Source organism: Poecilia reticulata, chromosome 15, assembly GCF_904066995.2.
Source record: "Poecilia reticulata chromosome 15, P_reticulata-male-v2, whole genome shotgun sequence".
Lineage (NCBI taxonomy): Eukaryota > Metazoa > Chordata > Actinopteri > Cyprinodontiformes > Poeciliidae > Poecilia > Poecilia reticulata.
This window is the reverse complement of record NC_088844.1, coordinates 12,436,096-12,456,850: the sequence shown is the minus strand read 5'-3', so window position 1 is coordinate 12,456,850 and position 20,755 is coordinate 12,436,096. Positions and strand designations below refer to the sequence as shown.

At 39.8% G+C, this 20,755-nt stretch overlaps 3 protein-coding genes across 4 annotated transcripts; 2 read left to right on the top strand and 1 right to left on the bottom strand.

Annotated features, from left to right (window-relative positions):
- Positions 1–330: 330 nt before the first annotated feature.
- On the top strand, positions 331–10,200 carry dis3 (DIS3 exosome endoribonuclease and 3'-5' exoribonuclease). Of its 2 annotated transcripts, XM_008429268.3 has the most exons (22): positions 331–822; positions 929–1,086; positions 1,666–1,862; positions 1,961–2,034; positions 2,134–2,301; positions 2,474–2,638; positions 4,006–4,119; positions 4,491–4,628; positions 4,704–4,850; positions 4,931–5,047; positions 5,128–5,229; positions 5,440–5,504; positions 5,751–5,835; positions 5,940–6,067; positions 6,206–6,292; positions 6,384–6,540; positions 6,669–6,883; positions 6,981–7,149; positions 7,249–7,407; positions 7,499–7,621; positions 8,483–8,595; positions 10,074–10,200. In XM_008429268.3, the coding sequence occupies exons 1-21, from the start codon at positions 604–606 to the stop codon at positions 8,549–8,551; spliced, it is 2,856 nt and encodes a 951-aa protein (XP_008427490.1). In that variant the 5' UTR covers positions 331–603; the 3' UTR covers positions 8,552–8,595; positions 10,074–10,200. The 2 variants fall into 2 exon arrangements, with proteins under 2 accessions (XP_008427490.1, XP_008427489.1); XM_008429267.3 differs by lacking the exon at positions 10,074–10,200 and having other exon boundaries at positions 518–822; positions 8,483–8,985.
- bora (bora aurora kinase A activator) lies at positions 9,458–14,929 on the bottom strand. Its single transcript, XM_008429269.3, has 12 exons — positions 14,798–14,929; positions 14,424–14,578; positions 13,390–13,496; positions 13,215–13,260; positions 13,041–13,119; positions 12,920–12,964; positions 12,334–12,390; positions 11,972–12,249; positions 11,694–11,856; positions 10,910–11,472; positions 10,683–10,811; positions 9,458–9,575 (listed from the first exon to the last, which is right to left on the bottom strand). The coding sequence occupies exons 2-12, from the start codon at positions 14,571–14,573 to the stop codon at positions 9,546–9,548; spliced, it is 1,647 nt and encodes a 548-aa protein (XP_008427491.1). The 5' UTR covers positions 14,574–14,578; positions 14,798–14,929; the 3' UTR covers positions 9,458–9,545.
- A 67-nt stretch (positions 14,930–14,996) lies between these two features.
- On the top strand, positions 14,997–19,500 carry mzt1 (mitotic spindle organizing protein 1). The gene is made up of 3 exons (XM_008429271.3): positions 14,997–15,276; positions 16,077–16,222; positions 16,716–19,500. The coding sequence occupies exons 1-3, from the start codon at positions 15,225–15,227 to the stop codon at positions 16,737–16,739; spliced, it is 222 nt and encodes a 73-aa protein (XP_008427493.1). The 5' UTR covers positions 14,997–15,224; the 3' UTR covers positions 16,740–19,500.
- The last annotated feature ends 1,255 nt before the right edge of the window (positions 19,501–20,755 follow it).

The window sequence follows — 20,755 nt, the reverse complement described above, 5'->3', positions numbered from 1 at the left end:
GTTCGTGCATTTGTTTAATTGCCATTAAATATAAAACACTGGAACTTAGAGAAGTACAACAACAGACCTACAGTCCATCCATCCATTTTCTGTACACCCTTGTCCCTAATGGGGTCGGGACAGACCTACAGTTTGACCTAAAAATCTTGTGTTAGTGCTTGTTTTATGCGTGTTTCTATAAAATGCCCTCCACAGTATGGCGAAGTATTGTGGTGCAGTACAAACCTCCCAACGCTGGGATGTGCTATAAAATGAATTTCTTCGCCATTCAGCTTCTCTGCTGTCTTCCTTCGCTTTGTTTTTAGTGAGAAATTAAATGAACAACCAAAACTAGCCATGAGATTTATTTTTTACTTTTAGTCCATCTAATAAAACTATTACCTTTTTAGATACAAATCCATTCTTCTTAGGTTGCTTCAAGACATAGATGATATATGTAAGCCTGATAGCACCCAAAGCAGAAACCCCATAGCGTCTCTAACTCTTGGAAAGTTTTTTTTCCGTCCCACGAGTGGCTACACATGGTCAGTGGGACTGCCTGGCAACTTCAGATGGTGGGATAAAATCACCAGAAATTAGACGCGGCGGCCTTATATCTTCATCATGTTGAAGTCTAAGACCTTCGTAAAGAAGACCCGATCGGGTGGGGTGTTGAAGGTCGTACGTGAGCATTACCTGAGAGATGATATTTGGTGTGGAAGTGAAGTCTGCACTGAGTGCAAACAGGACTCCACGGTGCTGCAGAGAGACGCGTGTATTGAGAGCAGTCTGTGTCCCTACCCTCACTATCTGGTTCCTGACACCAACGTAGTGCTGCATCAGGTAACAACTCAAGAGTATCTACTTTTCGAGATTTACAAATGTGGCCACATAAACGTTCCTCTCATTCTAATTTTTTTATGTTTACGTTTTTTTTGTTTTACTTCAGATTGACGTGTTGGAAGATCCGGTGATTCGCAACGTGATAATCCTTCAGACTGTTCTTCAGGAGGTTCGTCATCGCAGTGCACCGGTTTATAAACGCCTGAAGGATATCATACATGAACAAGGGAGACACTTCTACACATTCACCAACGAACACCACAGGTACCGGGGAGGGGAAACCACAAGATCATATACAGTAAATGCACACTGGTGATATTTAGAAACGCACTGTTTTTATTTTTGCTGCAAGTCTGTACGTAATTATGGGGTTCGATTATTGCCAAAAAATGTTTGTGGCCACGGTAAGTCTGTAAAGGTCGTGAACTTATAATATATCTTAAGACTTAATTTAGAGGGGTTTTTTTAATATACATTTTTACATTATTTTTTCAACAGTTGTATCTCATAAGTGTTAAGTAGATATTTTCTCAAATGTTTACTCTGAGCCAGCTCAGTGGCAGTGCACAGCAACACACAACTCAGTACTTCATACAGCTAGAGCATGCTCCAGTCACTCAGGTACCTACTAGGAAATGGTTGGTAACTATATAACCGGTGACTTTAAGAGAATTTAAAGCTCTTGTAGAGACTTGTGTTACTAAATAGCATCCATGCTAAGCTGAACCTTGTGCTTGAACTCTGTTGACTCTCATATGTTTAATGTCTAATACATGTTTAGATGTTAACCTTCCACTGCAAAGTACTTCGGTAGTGTTTACTCCCGACTCCATCTTCTTGCAGAGAGACATTCATCGAACGTGAACCAGGGGAGAGCGCCAATGACCGTAATGACCGGGCGATCCGTGTGGCCGTCAAATGGTATAGCCAGCATCTGAAAACGCTAGAGTCGGGCTCAGATGATCTCAAGGTGGTCCTCCTCACCAACGATCAAGGCAACAAGCTAAAGGCTGAGGAGACCGGCGTGGTGGTGTACAAATGTAAAGTGTATTCATATCCCGTCCTCACGACAGTCTTGAAGATGAAGCATGCTTGTGCATGTCGCTACAATTTTTTTTTTTTTCGTTTTACATTCTAGTTGATGAATACATCAAGAGTCTGATAGGGAACCCTGAGTTGGTGGATTGCTTGGCTTTGTCCAACGATGATAAGGTGGGCATAGCTGTGTAGCTATTCACAGAAAAAAATCTGGTTTCATACTGAAAGCATTATTTTCATCTTTCCCCTTCTTCGCTTCCTGTTCTCCGTCAGAATGAGATCACCAGCAGTAAAGTGTTGTTTCCGGAGCATCTTCCTTTGTCGAAGGTCCAGGCGGGAATCAAGTCTGGCTCATTTCTCCAGGGAACCTTCAGGGCCAGCAGGGACAACTATCTGGAGGCCACGGTTTTTGTCCAAGGAGAGGGGGAGGACAGCACAGAGGTGGGCACGGACTTGTCTTAGGAAATGTCCTGGAGTCCTGCTAATTTACTAACAAGACTCCAGAGATTAAGGATTTTTGCGTAAAGAATTGGCTTATTGGCAGTCAAAGAAGAGTCTTAAGCTCTACTTTAAAGAATAAAAAGCTCTGCTTTGCTCTTTTCCTTGCCTCCAGGTTCTTATCCAGGGTCTTCAGAACCTCAACAGAGCGGTGCACCAGGATGTGGTCGCTGTGCAGCTGTTGCCAAAGAATCAGTGGGTGGCGCCGTCGTCAGTCGTGCTGCAGGACGACGGTGCGGCGAAGGACGATAACGTCGATGAGGACGAGGAGGAAAAAGTGGTGAATTTTGTTTTGTTGTTGTTGTTGTTTTACCAAGGACCTTTCCGACATCTGTTTTTTTTTTTCTTTTTTTTTTGGGATAGCCAGATTTCCATCACATTCATAATTAACAGCATTAGTCATTCAAGGACAACAAAAAAAACTTAACAAAAGTAGGGAGCGCACCACATCATCACATAAAAACAAAAAAAGGGCTAGATCCACAAAGTCTCCAAAGCAAAAAGTACATCATTTGTGGAGGAATATTAATCCTGACTCTATCTGGGATCTTAAACGTAAAAAGGGAGTAACATTCCATCTATGAATGTCTGACTTTATTTTTGAATTTAGTGGGCCATAATTGATGTCACAGTTTGGAGAGAAGTGAGACTGTGACATCAACTGTTTGATAAACTCAACATCCCAATTTCAGTTGTACATGATCTTAATTGAAGATGGAGGAGGGGGTGTTGTAGTTAAATGTTAATCCTTGAGTTTTGCTGATATTAATTTCGTAACCAGAGACTAAACCAAACTCATCTAGTAATTGCCAACGTTTTGGGAGTGCCTGTGAGGGTTGTGCTATACTTGGCAATAAATCGTCAGACTAGTTTCATGTCACAATTACCCCTTTTATATCTGACCTCTGCCTGATCAATTGATTCATGGGTTCTATAAACAAGGCAACGCACAACAGCGTTGTCTTGTTCCTCATTTCAGTATGAATGAATTGGTTAAGTTTCCATTTATTTTAATTCTAGCCGTTGGTTTATTGAATAGCGCTGCAAATGTTTTGGCTCCTCTCTTCTGCCTTCTCAATTTGCTCTTCCACGTCGTCCGTTCTGGTATTCACTTTCGCAATTTCTTCTTTCGTTGCTTCTAATTGTTACTTAATTTCTTGGCGAAACCCTCACAATTCTCGCAGAATCAGTTCCGAGTCTGTCATTTATCGACACTGCGTCTCCTTGCTTGTTAGCTCGAACCCGTTAGCCGAGTCGTTGCTGCGTCCCGTGGTTACACAAAATTTTGTGATTACCGTATATTGCGACCGCAGGAGGCGCTGTTGCAATTTTATACCGTTTGGATATACCTCGGCCTAACGCAAAAGGAAAAATAACAAAAAAGCCGAACAAAGAATAAAAAATAAAATCTTACCGCTAATATCGAGACTATTATGGAAGTATCTATGGTGACAGAATACGATAGCTCTTATCACATACCGTCTATATTTGCACAATAGTCACAATAGTAGTGGTAAGATGTTACTAAATGGCAAAGTATGGTTAAAACTGCAACAGCGCCGCCTGCAGTCACCGAATACGGTATAACACCGGAAGTCCCCAAGAAAATTGTTTTTAACAAATCCTCTTCTTCCCGTCTCTGTCCAGCTGACGGGACCCTTAACTGAGACGGCCAGGAGGGCAACAGGAAAAGTAGTGGGAATCATCAAAAGGAACTGGAGGCCATTCTGTGGCATGCTGAATGTCTCCCAAATCAAAGAAGTATGTTTACCATTTTTCCTGTCCACGTCTTAAAATATGAAGGTTGTAATTGCACAGGATTTCTACACAGTCTGGAAACTACTGGAAAAGTCTGAATTTTGATTTAAATATTTCAAAGATTTGGAGATGGAGCAAAAAATAAATATATGAAAAAATGTTGAATTTCCAAATGTTATTTTTTTTTTTTTTACAAATGTTATTATTCAGAGAAAAGTTTGCATCTATATTTGGCTTGAAAATACTGACTACCATAGGAACTTTGTATGAAACTTGATTATGCACTCTTCCCCCCAAAGATGCTTTCTGTTTGATCTGTCTGACCTTCAGGCACTGTATGTGTCTTACCATTATTTAATTTCCCCCCTCCCCAGTCCACCCGCCATCTTTTCACCCCAGCAGATCGCCGTATCCCACGCATTCGCATCGAAACACGACAAGCCTCCACTCTTGCAGGTCAGAGGATTATGGTGGCCATTGATGGCTGGCCCAAAGACTCTAGATACCCAAATGTAAGTCCCATCACATTCATTTACCGCAGCCCACAAAGAGCTGTAATTGACTCCCGTTAATTATTTGTGTGTTAGGGTCATTTTGTCCGCAGTCTGGGTGGTGCCGGTGAGAAGGACACTGAGGAGGAAGTCCTGCTTCTGGAGCACGATGTTCCACATCAGGCCTTCTCTCAGGCCGTGCTCAACTTCCTTCCCAAAATGCCGTGGAGCATCACACCAGAGGTAACATCTCCTGCAGCTGCACAAAGTATTGCACATTTATAAATGCGTGTGTACGGCATTAACATGTATGTGTTGTACAGGACCTGGCACAGAGGCAGGACCTGAGGCATTTAACAGTGTGCAGTGTGGATCCTCCAGGATGTACAGATATAGACGATGCTCTGCACTGCAGGGAGCTGGAAAACGGGAAGCTTGAGGTGCTCATCAGTGACAGCACTAAGCCGTTTGGGTTATCGGTTTGTGTATTTCAATCAGCTTGCAATGCGTTTCGCTGTAGGTAGGAGTTCACATCGCTGACGTCAGTCACTTTATCAGACCTGGGAATGCTCTGGACAAAGAGGCGGCTAACCGAGGGACCACCGTGTATTTATGTGGCAAAGTAAGACAATCAAAACTTGCATGGCTCCGTTTTAACCTCAGAAAACGGTGCAAGATGGAGTTCGGTGTGTCTTTTAAAAAACGAGGAAAAAAACGCTGAACTTAAACATCTTTAGTTGCATGTATGATTTACAAATACGACCTAGGATTATGTCATGACTCTATTTCTGCATGAAAGTTGTGAGCAGTTTTTAATGTTGTTCCTCCGCAGAGAATAGACATGGTTCCTGAGCTGCTCAGCTCTAACCTTTGCTCTCTACGCTCCAATGTGGAGAGGTGAGGATGAAACACACACGCACACACACAAACTTAGAGCAACCTCCAAAGTTATCGGTGCCTCAATACAACACTGCTGTTATTCATTCAGCTCTCAATGCCAGTAGGACAGCAGTTTGTTTCAGATAATCACTTGAGAGTTGGTGAAATCAGATTGAATGCCTCCCTAGTCGAAGCGATAAGATGGAGGAAAATACCTTGAAATTATTTCAAATTCTGGTTTCTTGTTTTTCCGTCTGTCCACAGGTTTGCTTTTTCATGTATTTGGGAAATGAACCACAAAGCAGAAATTTTGAAGACTCGGTTTACAAAAAGCATAATTAACTCCAAGGTAAAAACACTGACTAGAAAATGCATAGTTTTAAGTATATTTTCGTGGTATTTGTGTCTAGTTTCAACGATTGGTTTTCCTTTTTGCTGCCGGATGTTCCTCAGGCGTCTCTCACTTACGCCGAGGCCCAGATGAGGATAGATGACGCCAACAAGAACGACGATATCACTGAAAGCTTGAGGGGCCTCAACAAACTCGCAAAGATCCTCAAAAGGAAGAGGGTAGAAAATGGGTAAGGAAATGGTAATTAGTTAACAGAAAACCAATTTACAGATTGCTAAATGATTTGACTGCTTAGATACGATGTGATAGAAATGCTACGACTTTAAATAACCGAGTTTAAGTCTTATGTACCGATTTCTATCCTCAGGGCCCTGACGCTGTCGTCCTTAGAGGTTCGGTTCCATATGGACAGTGAAACTCATGACCCAATTGATCTGCAGACTAAAGAACTCATGTAAGCGACTTTCAAAATTCGGCCGAAGCCCTAACAAGATGTCAGTTTTCTGTTTCTGTCAGTATTCTAATCACTACCACTCGTCTTTCAGGGAGACAAACTCCATGGTGGAGGAGTTCATGTTGCTCGCCAATATTTCAGTTGCTCAGAAGATTTACGATGAATTTCCAGAGAGCGCTCTCCTGAGGAAGCATCCAGCTCCCCCTCCGTCCAACTACGACATCCTGATCAAAGCCGCAAAGTCCAAGGTCGGTTGAATCCATGTGTCACTAAAAAAAGACTTTGAACGCATCATTAAATACCCTAATTGATTCAAACATTAATCCTGCTAAGGAGCAGACCGAAACTTAATCTTTTTGTTTCCCTGTTTGATCAGAACGTGATGATCCACACAGATTCGGCCAAAGCGCTGGCCGATTCCCTGGATGGGGCCAAAGTGGACGGCTTCCAGTATTTTAACACGCTCCTGCGTATTTTAGCCACTCGCTGCATGATGCAAGCGGTTTATTTTTGTTCTGGCATGGACAGCGACTTCCACCACTACGGTCTCGCCTCGCCCATTTACACTCACTTCACCTCCCCCATTAGGAGGTACGAAAATTTCGATGTACTTTGCAGAAATACTTTTTTCACAGAAAGAAAAAGTCTTGAATAGTTGACTTTGAGTTTTTTTTTTACCTCTCTGCAGGTACGCTGACATCATTGTGCACCGCCTACTGGCGGTGGCCATCGGAGCAGACAGCACCTACCCCGATTTGATGGACAAACACAAACAGTCGGTTCTTTGCAACAACCTCAACTACAGACACAAAATGTCTCAGTACGCACAGAGAGCGTCTGTGGCCTTCCACACTCAGGTATTCCACAATGTTGTTCTCTGCAGACATTCGTCTTCACTCGATACTTCGAAAATTGTATTTGAATTTGACCAAAGCGTCCTTTCAATTCCCTTGCAGTTGTTCTTCAAGACCCGAGGAATTCTCAACGAGAAGGGATTCGTTCTGTTCGTGCGGAAGAACGCGATCATCGTTCTGATCCCGAAGTTCGGTCTGGAAGGAACCGTTTTCTTTGACGCTAAAGACAAAGCTTCTCCCAACCTCGTTTTTAACGAAGAGGTCCAGACACTTCAGTTCTTGTTTTGCTGTAGTTTTTTCTTTTTAGTCAGAGAATAAATGTTAAAAATGTTTCCTGTGTATTCGTGTAAAGGGTCCCACTCTGAAGGTGGAGCGGCACACTTTCCACATATTTGACCAGGTGAAGGTCACCATCAGCCTGGACGACTCCAACATTCAGCACCAGAAGATCCGCATGGCTCTGACAGAACCTGTGGTAAGGACAACTTAAACACTGGTCCAAAGTATTTGTCTTCTCTTTTATTTTTTTTATATACATGTATAACAATTAAATGTCTGTCATTTTCAGAGTATGCATAAAGCATATTTGTAGATTTTAGTAGCACGTTTCCTTCAAAAAAGAAAAATAACCAAACTAAATGACTTAGTGTTTTGTTTGGAATTTAAGACTTTAGGAACTATTGGTCCAGTTGAATGTGAATTGGAAGTTGGCTGTAAATCAAATTTGTAGAAAATCGCCCTTTATCGATTTTTTTAATGAGTATATTCAGTCAGTAAGTGAAAAATCAAAAGCACAGATCTGTAAAATATCAAACTCAATGAGATGTGGCAAGTCATGAGATGAAGCTTGTACATTTAATATAAATCAGTGAGAAATAACTGCTTGGCAATGAAATCTTCTCGTCTTCTGATAATAGAAAAAAATGGTCTGGAAAACTTTTTCCAACTCAATTTTCTCTTTAAATTCTTATATTGTTTTGCAAAATGATCAGTTCCACACTTTTAAAGATGAAGTAGGAACTCTGGAAAACAAATGCAACTCTTTAAGAATCTATGTTGACATATTTAAAGTCGGTCTTTTGTAACCGTTACTAACAACAGCTCAACTCGATTCTTGGGATGTCAACCAGAAATAACCTGTAAAGCAGAATTTTTTTTATTTTTTAAGGTTTCTTTTTAAAACCGGTTTTATAAAATCCTGCGGTGGAAATCTGTCCACTTTGGAACCCAGCCGTTGTTTTGTTGTCAGTGAAAAAAAGATTCACCGCTTTGTACAAGTCCTGATAAAACGATATTGACATTTTTCTGAAGCTCTGTTGTTTCCCCCCTCATATAGATTCCTGGTGTTAGTGTTCCTGCACCGGAAGCGGAACCACAAGCCAAGAAGCGAAAACTGGACCGCTGAGACGAGCGTTGCATTTCACCCAGAAGATCTCGACTTTATTTTTGGTACTTATTGAAAGAGATTTGTTGTGTTTTCACGAGCAAATCTCTTCCTAGCAAATACGTCACTCATTATAGCAAGTTCGATCCAGTGAAACGGACGCTGGTGTATTTTTTACTCTTCTTTTTGCTTAAAACAGTTGCCGGTGGAAATAAAGCCGAATGTATGATAAATGTCGCTTCAGTTTAACCTAAAACAAAAAGGAATTGGTGACAGCAGAGTGTTTTTATTCTTATCACAGAACCGTTAGTGTGTTCTGCAAATAAACAGAACAACTCGAATGACATCGTGAGGCTAAAAAACAAACACATGAAGAGCTTAAGGCATTTTAATGTGTAAAACCTTCATGTCAAAATGTTTAAAAAAATAAAAGGGCTCCATTTTTTCCAACTCAATTGGTGGCATTTGTTTTGCATTAGTTGTATTTATTGCAAAATTACAGTTGTGATCTACAGATCCTGATTTAAACAAATATTGGTTATAGTGATAAGTTAAAAAAAATAAAAAAATAAAACAAAGTTTTATAAAAATATAAATACAGTAAAAGTCTGTCACCAGTTATAATTGAAATTCTGCCCGCTGGCATCAATACAGCATAAAAATAAAAAAAAGACCATTCATGTGCAACACAGACATGTTTTCACAAAACTTCCCCAATTTTATCAAACCTCTACATCTTAATTTAAAAACTATTACAAAGAATGAGATTTCAGTGGTTTACAAAATGACTGAAAAGAAAAACAAAAACCTTCCCTGCAGCTCAACATTCCCTGTGATTATTCATAACAGGCAGAGCGTTTGCTTTCAGTCAGGTATTTGTTGCCCTGCAGTTTCATTCACAGCAAAACATTCTGGTAAAACTCAACATTTCTAAACATAGTGTAAGTTTATTTGAATTTTATTGCAAAGTAATCATAGGCCTTCGTTGGAAGAGCGTCCCTTTAAACGTAGAAAATCAGGTGAGGCAGCGGGGAGGATGAAATGCCTAAAAAACACAATTAAAAGATGAAGAGCTCAAATAAAGGAGTCCGTGTGAATATTCAGGCAGTTCAGTTGTTGGTTGACGTTTCAATGAAGCCTTCACTGAGTATTTAGGCATAAGAACTTTTTCACGATACTACCAAACCATACAAAATACATGAAATTCAAAATCTTTTAAAGAATCTAAAAACTGTTTCTCGCAGCTATATTCAGCCCCTTTTCTCTTGATCTCTCAAGATAAAATTCTTTGTAACCAACAGCCTTCTGAAGCTACCCAACAAGCCAAGTCCACTTTAATCTCAGCTGAGACCAAAAACCATACAGGAAAGATTAGGGTAAAGTTTTCTGTTTAAAGCAGAGTTTGGTAATTCAGCCATTTGACAACTGGATTTCAGGGCCCTATCGGTTTCCTTTGTGTTAGTCTATCACATAACGTGTCTTTGAAATACATTAAACGATATTAATTTTGATTAATCCACATTTTTTGTCTCTTTCTCTCCAGTTAACCCTCAATGAGCATTAGCATCTTTGCCAAACTTGACCATAAGGGACAGTTAATCTAATTGGTCAAATATGATCAATATCCAGAGGATAAATGCATGTTGCAATAAACATATTATCCTACCAAATGCTGTGTCCAAGCACTTTCTACAGTACTGCATTCACTGACATTGCAATGGGGATTGCGACTCCAGGTTTAGTGATTTCCAAACAAAATTTATAGTCGGGATGCTTTAAATGCATCTAAATATATATTTAGATACGTGTATATTTATCTAAATATACACATATCTCGATAAATATACATATATCTAAATGTATATACTGCTGCGCAGTTGGTAACACTGTTGCCTTGTAGCAAGAAGGTTCTGGGTTGGATTCCCGGCCCGGGTCTTTCTGCATGGAGTTTGCATGTTCTCCCTGTGCATGCGTGGGTTCTCTCCGGGTACTCTGGCTTCCTCCCACAGTCCAAAAACATGACTATAAGGTTATTTGGTCTCTCTAAATTCTCCCTTGGTGTGAGTGTGTGCGTGCATGGTTGTCCAGAAAATGGATGGATAAATATAAAAGGTCTATCTTGATCAAAGGTACAAACAACGATTAACCTCACCTTAACTTTACTGAGTCGGGTGACGGGAAACAATTCTTCTACCTGGTTGGAACTGCTCTGGATGTCCGAGCTGATGCCGTCGATGAGGCTAGCGGTGCCAGCTGAGATGGTGTTGTAGCCACTGTCCACCTGCACAACAATCAACATTTACTAAGAAGGAAGTCTTCCATTGAAGTCTCACTGGAATAAAAATGAAAGTAAGGTTTTGTCAAGTTTCTCTCACTGACCTGCATGCTGGAGTCGTAGCGAAGGCTGCTTCCTTCTGCCAGGAGCGAGAGGAACATTTGAGAGCCTTCTGTCGCTGACGCATTTCCCATGCGAGAGCTAGTCAGGTGTTCTGAAGGGAATCCACCCTCCTCCTCGTCCTCCTCGAGCCTTTTTTTAAGCCCCACATTTTGTCCTTCTTCCATCTTCACAACCTCCATGGTATCCAGGTTAATTCTCTCAGGGGAAGCAGAGTGGCCGTCTGTTGCCAGCGGCGACGTTGGGTCTAGTTCCATGGCTGGGAGAGAAGATGAGGAAGAGGTAGGAGAGTGTTCGTCGGCCTCCCGGTCATCTTGGAGCTTGGGGTTGAGGATTGGCGAGATCAGCGGAGGGGACGCCCAGTTGCGGACTCTGGGTCTGGCCTTGGGTCTGGAAGTGTTTTGGTCGTGTTGGTAGAGGAGTTGGTGAGGGGAGCAGCTACGAATAGGGGAGCATCCTTCCACAAACGGACTTTCATTAGTGAGGGCAACGTCCGCATCCAGCGGACCTCCATGTGGGGTAAAGTTGCTGTGCTGTTTCTGCTCACCTGAAAAGATCCAGATCAAGGAGATAAAACCAACCTGAACCCCCACAAGATTTGGGATTTTTTTTGTATGATTTTTCAGCAATAGTGGCTTATATTTTGATAGTAATCCGAAATGAAGGGGGCAGACAGAAGGGGGAAAGACATGCAACAAAGGTACATAGGACGGAGGTCCTAGGCTCTGTAACCACGCAACGCTCCACAGTTGAAAGCAGATTGTCTACCTGAGTTTCTGGGAGTTCGCGCCATGTCAACAAGGATAGGAGAAACAGTCGGAGAGGCGTGGCCAGCAGGAGATGACCTATCAGGAAACAGAGGGCTGCTGATGCTGCCGAGGCTACAGTCTCTGAAGCAGCCCTGCTGGATGGGACTCGACGAGAACTGGCCCTACAGTTCAGACATTTAAAATTAGCATTTGTTTAATTGTGTACGGCTTATATCCCACAAATGTCACCTCCTCATTAATTAAAAACAACAATTTTCTCAAGGACTCACGACGTACCGTAGAGGGAGTCTGGGCCGACCGGCCGCCGGCCAGAGGTGACGGACAGACAGATGTTAATGCGTCCCCTTCGACACCGTCACCTGCGGCTCCGACTCCACCTCTGTAGGGAGACGGCCCTTCGAGTCGGCCGTTGGCTCTGTCGGGGCTCGGCGGCGTGGAGCTGTCAGAGCTGCTGTAGCTGAACTGGCCGTCGAGGAAAAGCTTCCGCCTCAACGAGGAGGAGCTGAGGCTCTCCTGTACGGCATCACAGGCCTCCTCGTAGCGGTAGTATTCTCCTGAGGCGAACAAACGTTACGTGAAAATACGACAAAAGCTAAAGGAGATGCTACCGACTTCGATTTGAGTCAATAGAAGGTTACCGAGTAATTTCTCCAAATCAAACGCCAAAGGTAGTGAAAGAGTCGTCTGGCAAGCAACTGTCAATAAAACAAAAATAATTAGTCGTGTCAAGCAAAGGTAATATAGAAATAAATGTTTCAATGTTACAAATGATTAATATCAAAATACATAAACTCTGTGATTTTATAGTTCCTTTCTTTTTATCTCCTGGTAATGGAATCCAAAAAAAAAAAAAAAAAAAACTTTGTAAAAGTTCTAACTTGTATCCAACTTCTTTGTATAGATCTTAGTTTATTTGCAGATTTCAGTGAACATTTTTCCCCAATTGTTTTGTTTTTCAATGTCACACAAAAACCTCCCTAAGTGCCACATATCGCCAACTGGCTGCATTTTTACATTTGAGAGTTACTGTGAAAGTTTGAAAAATTATGATACTGGAATAAACAATGGTCAGCATTGTGCATAATGCATTATTTTAAAGATCCACAATCATTTGTACTGATGTATGGAAGAGGAACAGAAGTACACTAATGAAAACATTCCTCCCTGAAAAAAACAGAGATTAGCTACAGTATATTTTAAATATTGTAATTAATGTAAACTAACCTGAGATTTTTTCAGACTCCTCTGAGATCGCTTCAGAAAAAGGACCTAAAAAACACAAAAATTGCATTCAAACAAAAAAATAGAAAAACAACTCACAAAAATTTACTATAATGTTATTTACTTTTTTTGTACAAGTGAGTGGCTCTACGGGTTTCTGGTGCTGCCCAAGGGGAAGGCACAATGGCTCCTTTGGTGAAAAACTTCATTCGAAAATACAAAATATACAATTACATAACCAGGGACTCATTAGTGTTGAAGCACATATTATGAGCACAGATACTTTGACATTATTTACCTGCTCAATAGCATTCTGACATTTTTCCTCAATGTCTAAATCCATCCTGAAATTAAGTAAAATAAAAAACAAATAAATAAAACGTATAGATTTAAAATTATCTGAATTTTGTCAAGTTTTTTTTTTTTTTTCAGTTTTAGACAACGCATCTAATTTACTGCTTAACAACATATACCTCGTCTGGCTGAGGTAGAATGACTGCCGCTGGATTTCCTCTGGGTCTATATGCACTGGCAGAAGACTGGCCATTTCATCAATAGACCAGTTAAACTTAGGTGGAGTCTGGAAAAGAGACATACAAGAAAGGCTACGTATTATACACTACTCGGCAAAGAAATTGTGTGAGTACACACTATTTGGCAGTACTGTACTCTTATCTCTTGATCATTTTCACCACAATCTGCAAAGTGTTTTATTAAGAGTTTATGTGACAGATCAATATAAAACGGGATAACTGAAGTGGAGAGAAAAGAATACATGGCTTTATTATTTATTTTTATTTTTTCACAAATCTAAAAAAAATAATAAAAAAAACAACCTAATGATAACAACAATATCTCATATATATTTTTTAAATAGCCTCCAGATTAGTATATAGGTTCCATCTGGAGCTGCACAATATACAGCATCTCATGGGCTGCTTTGCAATGATTGGTTGGATACCTTGTTGTCCATGTCATGGATGGATGTCAATGTTACATTTGCATGAGCACGAATGACCACACAGAATGTATAATTTTGGGAATAAGATGGAAGAATTGGGCGTTTGTGTTGTAATCCAAATCCAGACCTTATCCAATCTGTGGAAACTGTGCCAAGACCTTAAAATTGCTTTTTTACGTTTTCTCTACAGCCAGTCGGACTGGTCTTAAGCTTGTAGACATGCAAAGATGGCAGTGGGGTTCTCCAAAAAGACCTGAAGATATACCTGCAGCGAAAGGTACAGCTGTATTTTTCAACGTTTTTTAAAATGTATAAATACAAACATTCTTTTTACACCACTTTAGTGTTGTGGTGATGCATCACAAAGGATCCTCATACATTACATGGATGTTTGTAGTTATAGCATGACAAAATGTCACAAAGTTACAAGCCTATGGATAATTTGGCAAGCAATTAGAGCAACAACGGTGTTTCTGATTTCTAATTAAGAACATGCATCCTATCCAGTAGGTTTAACATTAGTAACAGGTTAAGTTTAAATCTTACAGCCTTGCAGGGCTTGGATCTGAAGACAGACGGACTGGGCACCAGAGGCTCCCTCAGGTGGTGGTAGTCATTGGGACTCTCAAAGGGATTTCTAATGGAAGGCCTGCCTGGAGTCTCTGGGGTGATCTGTACCTCGATATGATCCCCCATTTTATCTGGAAACAACAAACATTTTTGTTAGCAGAAAAGAAAACTAACGCGTCAAACACTAAGCGTTTTAAAAAGAGGTAGTCCAGTAAATCCAATTCTTATTTTGTTATGAGGTTAGCTCGGTACCTTGGCTACGTTAAAAGGAACTTTGCGTACATATGTTTAAAGGTATCATGTACAAAACTCAGATATACAAAACATTTTTTTTTTCAGTCGGTACTTACAATCGTTCAAAAGAGCCGTCCTCGGCGAGTAAATCGACTGTTTTTATGAGAAGAGTCAGTACTACAGCTCTTGTAAGGAAACAGTTCAAACGTTTATTTCAATTTCCTCCACAAAACCTGCCAACCAATAGAAATCTTACAGGATGTTCTCAGTAGCCAATGAAGAATTTAGTGTCGTCACTTCCTCCTCCTGGTTTCGATGCGGGAATCTTTGCAAGCTAGGTAGCTATCTAGCGGCTAACGCGCCCCGTCAGTTATTTTGGTTGTTTTAATTATACAGTTTCATTTAAAAATTGATTAGGGCAAACAAAACTCTAACTGCATTGTTGAAATAATTTTGTTTTATATACTGTTAATAATTTGCCGTGCAGGAGGTTGTGCGTTGGTTAGCTACCTGATAGCAGTTTTAGCAGTTTTTTCAGTAACTATGGCAAGTGCAGCAAATACAAACCTGAACGCAGTCCGGGAAACGATGGATGGTAAGTATAAAACCTTAACAGGCCGTGCGGCTGATTAGTTCAATTGAATATGTGGGTCACAAAAAGTAGATGGAGGAGTATACGTTTTTTCTCTATTTAGTATAAAAATGCTTCCGTTTTTTCAAATTAGAATGATATATTGAGTATAAAGTTTGATTTTCATCATCCGTTTCCTTTCTTTAATGTTGTGAGATAAAATGTGATGTCACACCTCAGTTTTAAGTAAATGTAACAAAACGTATGTTTTTTTGGTTTTTTTTTACACGAGCTGTAATGAAGTTGGTTTCACACATTAAACATGTTCAATATGTAAAATTAATACAATACTACTTGCTACCAGTTGAAGATTTATAAAACTTATCAGAAGTACAATTAAACTACCCATTTTGTTACATAATCATCATTTGTCTATATACAGACATGAATATTTTTTTTAGTAGACATAAAACACATTCATGTCTGAGTGTACATGCCAAGGCCTGCTTAGTTATTTATTTTTAAATAATGTTTCAGCTTTCATCTTTTGATAACTGATATCATAACGTCTACTTCATGAAGTGTATAGTCCTGAAACTGTTTATCTCCAAAATATTGATTTATTCTCAACATTTTAACATTGCTCTTGACATTTTTTTCCTTTAATGTCAACATTAATCCCAATTCTCAAAACAAATTCAGAAAAACAAAACATTCGTCCTTATCCAGTAATATGGTGGTGGTGTTTTTTTGTGTGTGTGTGTGTGTTTTTTTTAGTTACCTTTTAATATCAAATTCATCTCATCATCTTCTTTCTCCAACAGTCCTGCTTGAGATCTCGAGGTTGCTGAACACCGGTTTGGACATGGAGTCTCTGTCCATCTGTGTGCGACTGTGTGAGCAAGGCATAAACCCCGAAGCTCTGTCCGCAGTCATCAAAGAGCTGCGTAAGGCTTCCGAGACCCTCAAGGTATAAAATCACTTTTGTTTTTGATTATGAAATAAACAAACTTGTGTGTATGTTCAAAAGTGAATATTTTTAAAACATAGCAAATATCAAGGTATAAAATTAAATAATTTCAAGGAAAATTTGTAAATCAATAACATTTAAGTGCAAGTCTGGCATTCCCTTTTTGTTTTCCTTTATTCCAGCTTTTTTCCTATAATTTTCATTTATGTTTACTTGCATTACTCTAAATAATCCGAATCCCATCCCTTTAACCTTTTGAAGTGGTTACAAAGTATTCACTCATTTCATAAAGATTAATGACAGCCGAAGCTCCTTGCCTTCTATTTGATGCAGCCTGTTATTGAGATCCCTGCCTAAAACACACCAACATGTAAATTAACCTGGGAAGAATCCAGAAAGCTGTTGATTCTTGGACATCATGGTGCCTCTTTAGGGTTGCAACTGTCTTATTTCAGACTGTTAATTATGCAATTTGTTTATTATTTCCTCTTAGGTTTCTGAGAACTGCACAAACTGAGGATGAAAGAAAAAGATCTCATCACCCAAATTTGGGATTATGGACTGTTCCCGAGTCTGAGATTGGTTTGTTTTGGCACATTGTCATCTCCTCCGATTCTGCACTATGATGCTTGGGGTTTTTATATAAAGAGGCATCAGCCTCTGTCTGCTGTGTTACTGGGCCTCTGCTGAAATGAGATCATCTGTCTCTCAATCTGAGGTGTCTTACACTTGGCAGGAACACCCAGCCTTGATTCAAGAAAAAAAAACAAAAATTTATTTCCCATCAACTTTTGTTGCAGTTTTCATGTGCAAATTTTCACTTATTTTTGTCACATATGTATGAATATTCATGTATTGTTAGATGTTGCACTTGTATATTTATTTCACTGAAACAATATCCTTTCAACATTTTCAATACTTCTTGTGACACTTATGAGTAAAATATTTATATATATATTTAAAAAAAAAACTATAAAAATGTAATATTTGTGACCACAAGGTGGAGATGTATGCTTTTTTTTGCCCTCTGATCAGGCCTTGACTGCCTTAAGAACATTTTCGGATTTAACTTCAGTTTTTCTGAATCACGGAAGCTGAACTTAGGCTAAATATAATTTAAAATCTGATATTTTTTTTAACTCCTTCTTTCCAAGACTTCTTGTTTCAGTTGAGCTATTTTGAGTAAGTAGGTGTGGGTTTTTTTTTTCACTACTGAAATAATTTTACAGTTCTTGGTGTATTAAATATTTTTACAACGGAAATGATCTTTCCTGTCAGACTAGGTGGAAGGGTATAACTGACTGATAATGTTGCACAATGCCGTTTACAAACAATAGAGGGGCGATCATATCCAGGACCGGCAACAAAAAAAAAAAAAAAGGTATCGGAGGTCATTTGTAAGAGCAGGATATCCTGTTGATCTGAAATATCTGTTCTAAACTGTATCCACAGAAATAATTCGAATTAGAACTGCAAGCGTTGACAAAAGCACATCTTTGATCCCCTCCCAGAATGAAATCTCTCGGATCACGCATCTAACCAGACAGCATTGTTTTGTTTGCCCGCGGTGTGTAAAATAACTCTATTCATCTTCTAGACAAGGGAAAATGCTGAGAGCACAGAACATTTACAGGGCAATATATGTGCTCCCCTATCAGCCCTGACTTGTATCTGGCACGAGAGTGTGTGTGTGTGTGTGCGCGTGTGCCCCACTCGCTGTGTGAGCTTAAGCTAAGAAGTGGCTCCAAATGAGCAGCCCCTGAGCCATCTGACAGCTACGCCTCAGCCCTCTCAGGCACACCGCACAGAAAGCCAGCAAGTGCACAGGAGTGTTTGTGTAAGCACTTCTGTCTTCTTCTGCGTTGACTGGCAGATTGTGAGTCTAAATCTCCGCACTTGCTGCTTTGATCTCTGAACACAGTATCTGTCTGTTCCTGAACACCAGCATCATGTTATCCAAGCGTGAGAGGCATGAGATCTGGTGCAGCAGTGGCTCTCCTCGATAGTTGGCAATCCAAAGCAGACCCTTCGTCTCTGTGTGTGTGGGGGGGTAGGGGGGGATTTCATAAGATGTTGATAAAGGTGGAATCTTTTTACTTTAAAAAAAAAAAAAAAAAAAAAGTTATGCATGGCTTGATTGGGCTACTAAGGGCGTGGGATTCAAGATGCATTGCTGTCTGTTTGATCTGTGCAGAGGGTTTTTTTTTTTTTTTTTGCTTTATCCAAGTCAGCTACTTTGATCTCTGTTAAACAAAATATTCCCAAATCCCATAGTCCTAGCAGAGATTAGCGTCCGCATATGCATAAACATCTAAGAGGTGTTCAACTAGGGCACCGATCAGGTCACATGACTGATATCAGCCTAGCAGGCGAGCGGCTCCTCGCGTCCAAACTTCTGAAGGTGTTTATATTCGTACGTCTGATAATTATCCGGTGCCGAGGATTATTTTTCTGATAAATGAGGGCAGTCTCGTTTTGGAGTGAGAGACACGCGGCGCAATTACAGTCCAGGTGTACGTTGTTATTATCAGAAAAAAACAATTAGACTGGACTGATTAGCCGTCTCTCATGCATGAGAAACAGTGGTTTGTTTATATTTTTCCAAAGCCAAGGTACAACCACGTCGTAATCACGAAAACTATAAAAGAAACGGTTCATCTGCTCCATTTTGACGCAAAGTCGAACGAAAGTTCAAAGATCTTTCATGTAGGTTTTTGTTTATAGGTCAATAATTACTTTTAATGGCGAACAAGCGTGTTTATTGGTCGTCCTCACAAAACGAGTCTTTGTCAGAGGCTTTATTGGTCCTTCATGACCATTTTCTTTCATGTTAGATGACACGGACATGCAAATGAGACGTTTGTTGTTGAGACCACATTTATGAACAAGAGTGGACGATATCAGAATGAAATGCTGCTGCACGCCACAGGATGCTGATGCAAACACTTGTACATCAGTTGAAAACTAACATCTGAACAAAGAGAAAAGATCGTCTAAACCATCCATCCCTCCACAGGCTTCAGCAAGGCTTAGCAGAGATAATAGCCTGGGGGCCAAGGTTCATGGGATGCCCCAAATTTGTGTTTTTTTGTTGTTGTTTTTTATGTTTGCTTTTCCACCGAAAATTAAAAAGACCATAAGATTTTCTGGTTTTCCAGCAGCTTAGTTCAGGGACTTGTTACATCGCCACATAGGCACATCTGGTATAGTTTCTGTGACATTCTTTGGAAGGGGCTCGGTTGGGGTTTTGTAAGGATTAAAATATGTATGAAGATGCAGGTAATGAGCTTTTTTGGAAAACAGATGCAAATACTTGGAGGTACTCTGCACAAGCCCAAAAAACTTTAGATGTGATGTGTATTTTTGAATCTTTCAGCAAGATTTTATTTATCTGATTTTTGCATGGGATGGTCTGATCAAGTAATGCTTTTATTTTATTTTTATTTTTGGAAATTACTATCTTCTGTGACATAAAAGATTAAAAAACAACCGTCAGGTTTGCGAGGATCACATTGAAACATAAAAAGAAAATCTTTAGAAAAAGCAGGTTTTGCGTTTTAATCGTAGAATATATCGGAGAGGCAGACATTAGGGATAGATCGATTCCAAGCATCAGCAACATATCAAAGTTAAGAAAGTTAAGGCCAGTGGTGTCCAAAGTATGCTCTGGGCTCATTTTTGACCCTTGGAATGATTTTGTGTGACCTTCGAAGAATGCCTTTGAAGAATAGCTCAAATTTTGTTTCAGCCCAGATAGTTGACCCTGATACAGTTTTAAAGAAGCAGTCAGAGGCAGTGCAAAACAAAGACCTTATTAAAGTCATTATCGAGCAAAAGTCTTTCAACGAGGAGGCGATGTTTTTGTTTCTGAGAATTAATGGAAGACATCAAAACAAAGATCACCCAGGATGACTTTTTTTAATTTATTTTTTAAATCCCAAAACAACCTCATTTTCTTGAACTCAACAAGTTTCATTGTTGATATTTTCTTTATGGGTTTCACTTTATTCTGAGCAAAGACACTGAACCAGTTTCCTTAGATTTTTTGCATGGTTAATTCACTTAATGTGAGTTTACAAGCAAATACAGTTAAGTGACTCAGGAAGGCTCTACAAGTGTGAAAGGAAGAGGATCCCTGTAATGAAATGAAGGCCAATAAAAATCTGCTTAAAGCATTTTAGGAATTTTCATAGCTTTCAAAACACTTGATTGCATATCAATGAATTTTGCATCAAGTCTCCAATAAACTGCTATATATTTAGTGGTTTAAACTGTATTAGCTGGAGAAGAATATGATTTTTATTTTCTTTTTTTAGCAGTAATTTTCTAATGTTCATATGTATTTCGCATGTTTTAGGTATTGATCTATGTCTGGTTCACAGTGGAGCAGATCTAGGTTTACTTTAATTACTGAGTTTTACCAACACGTGTTATCGGACTGGACGCTTTGTGTTGGAAGGAGGTGGATCTCCTTAAAGAGACACAGGCCAATTTCAAGGCGTCAAACTGCAAAGTCAAATTTCATTAATACAA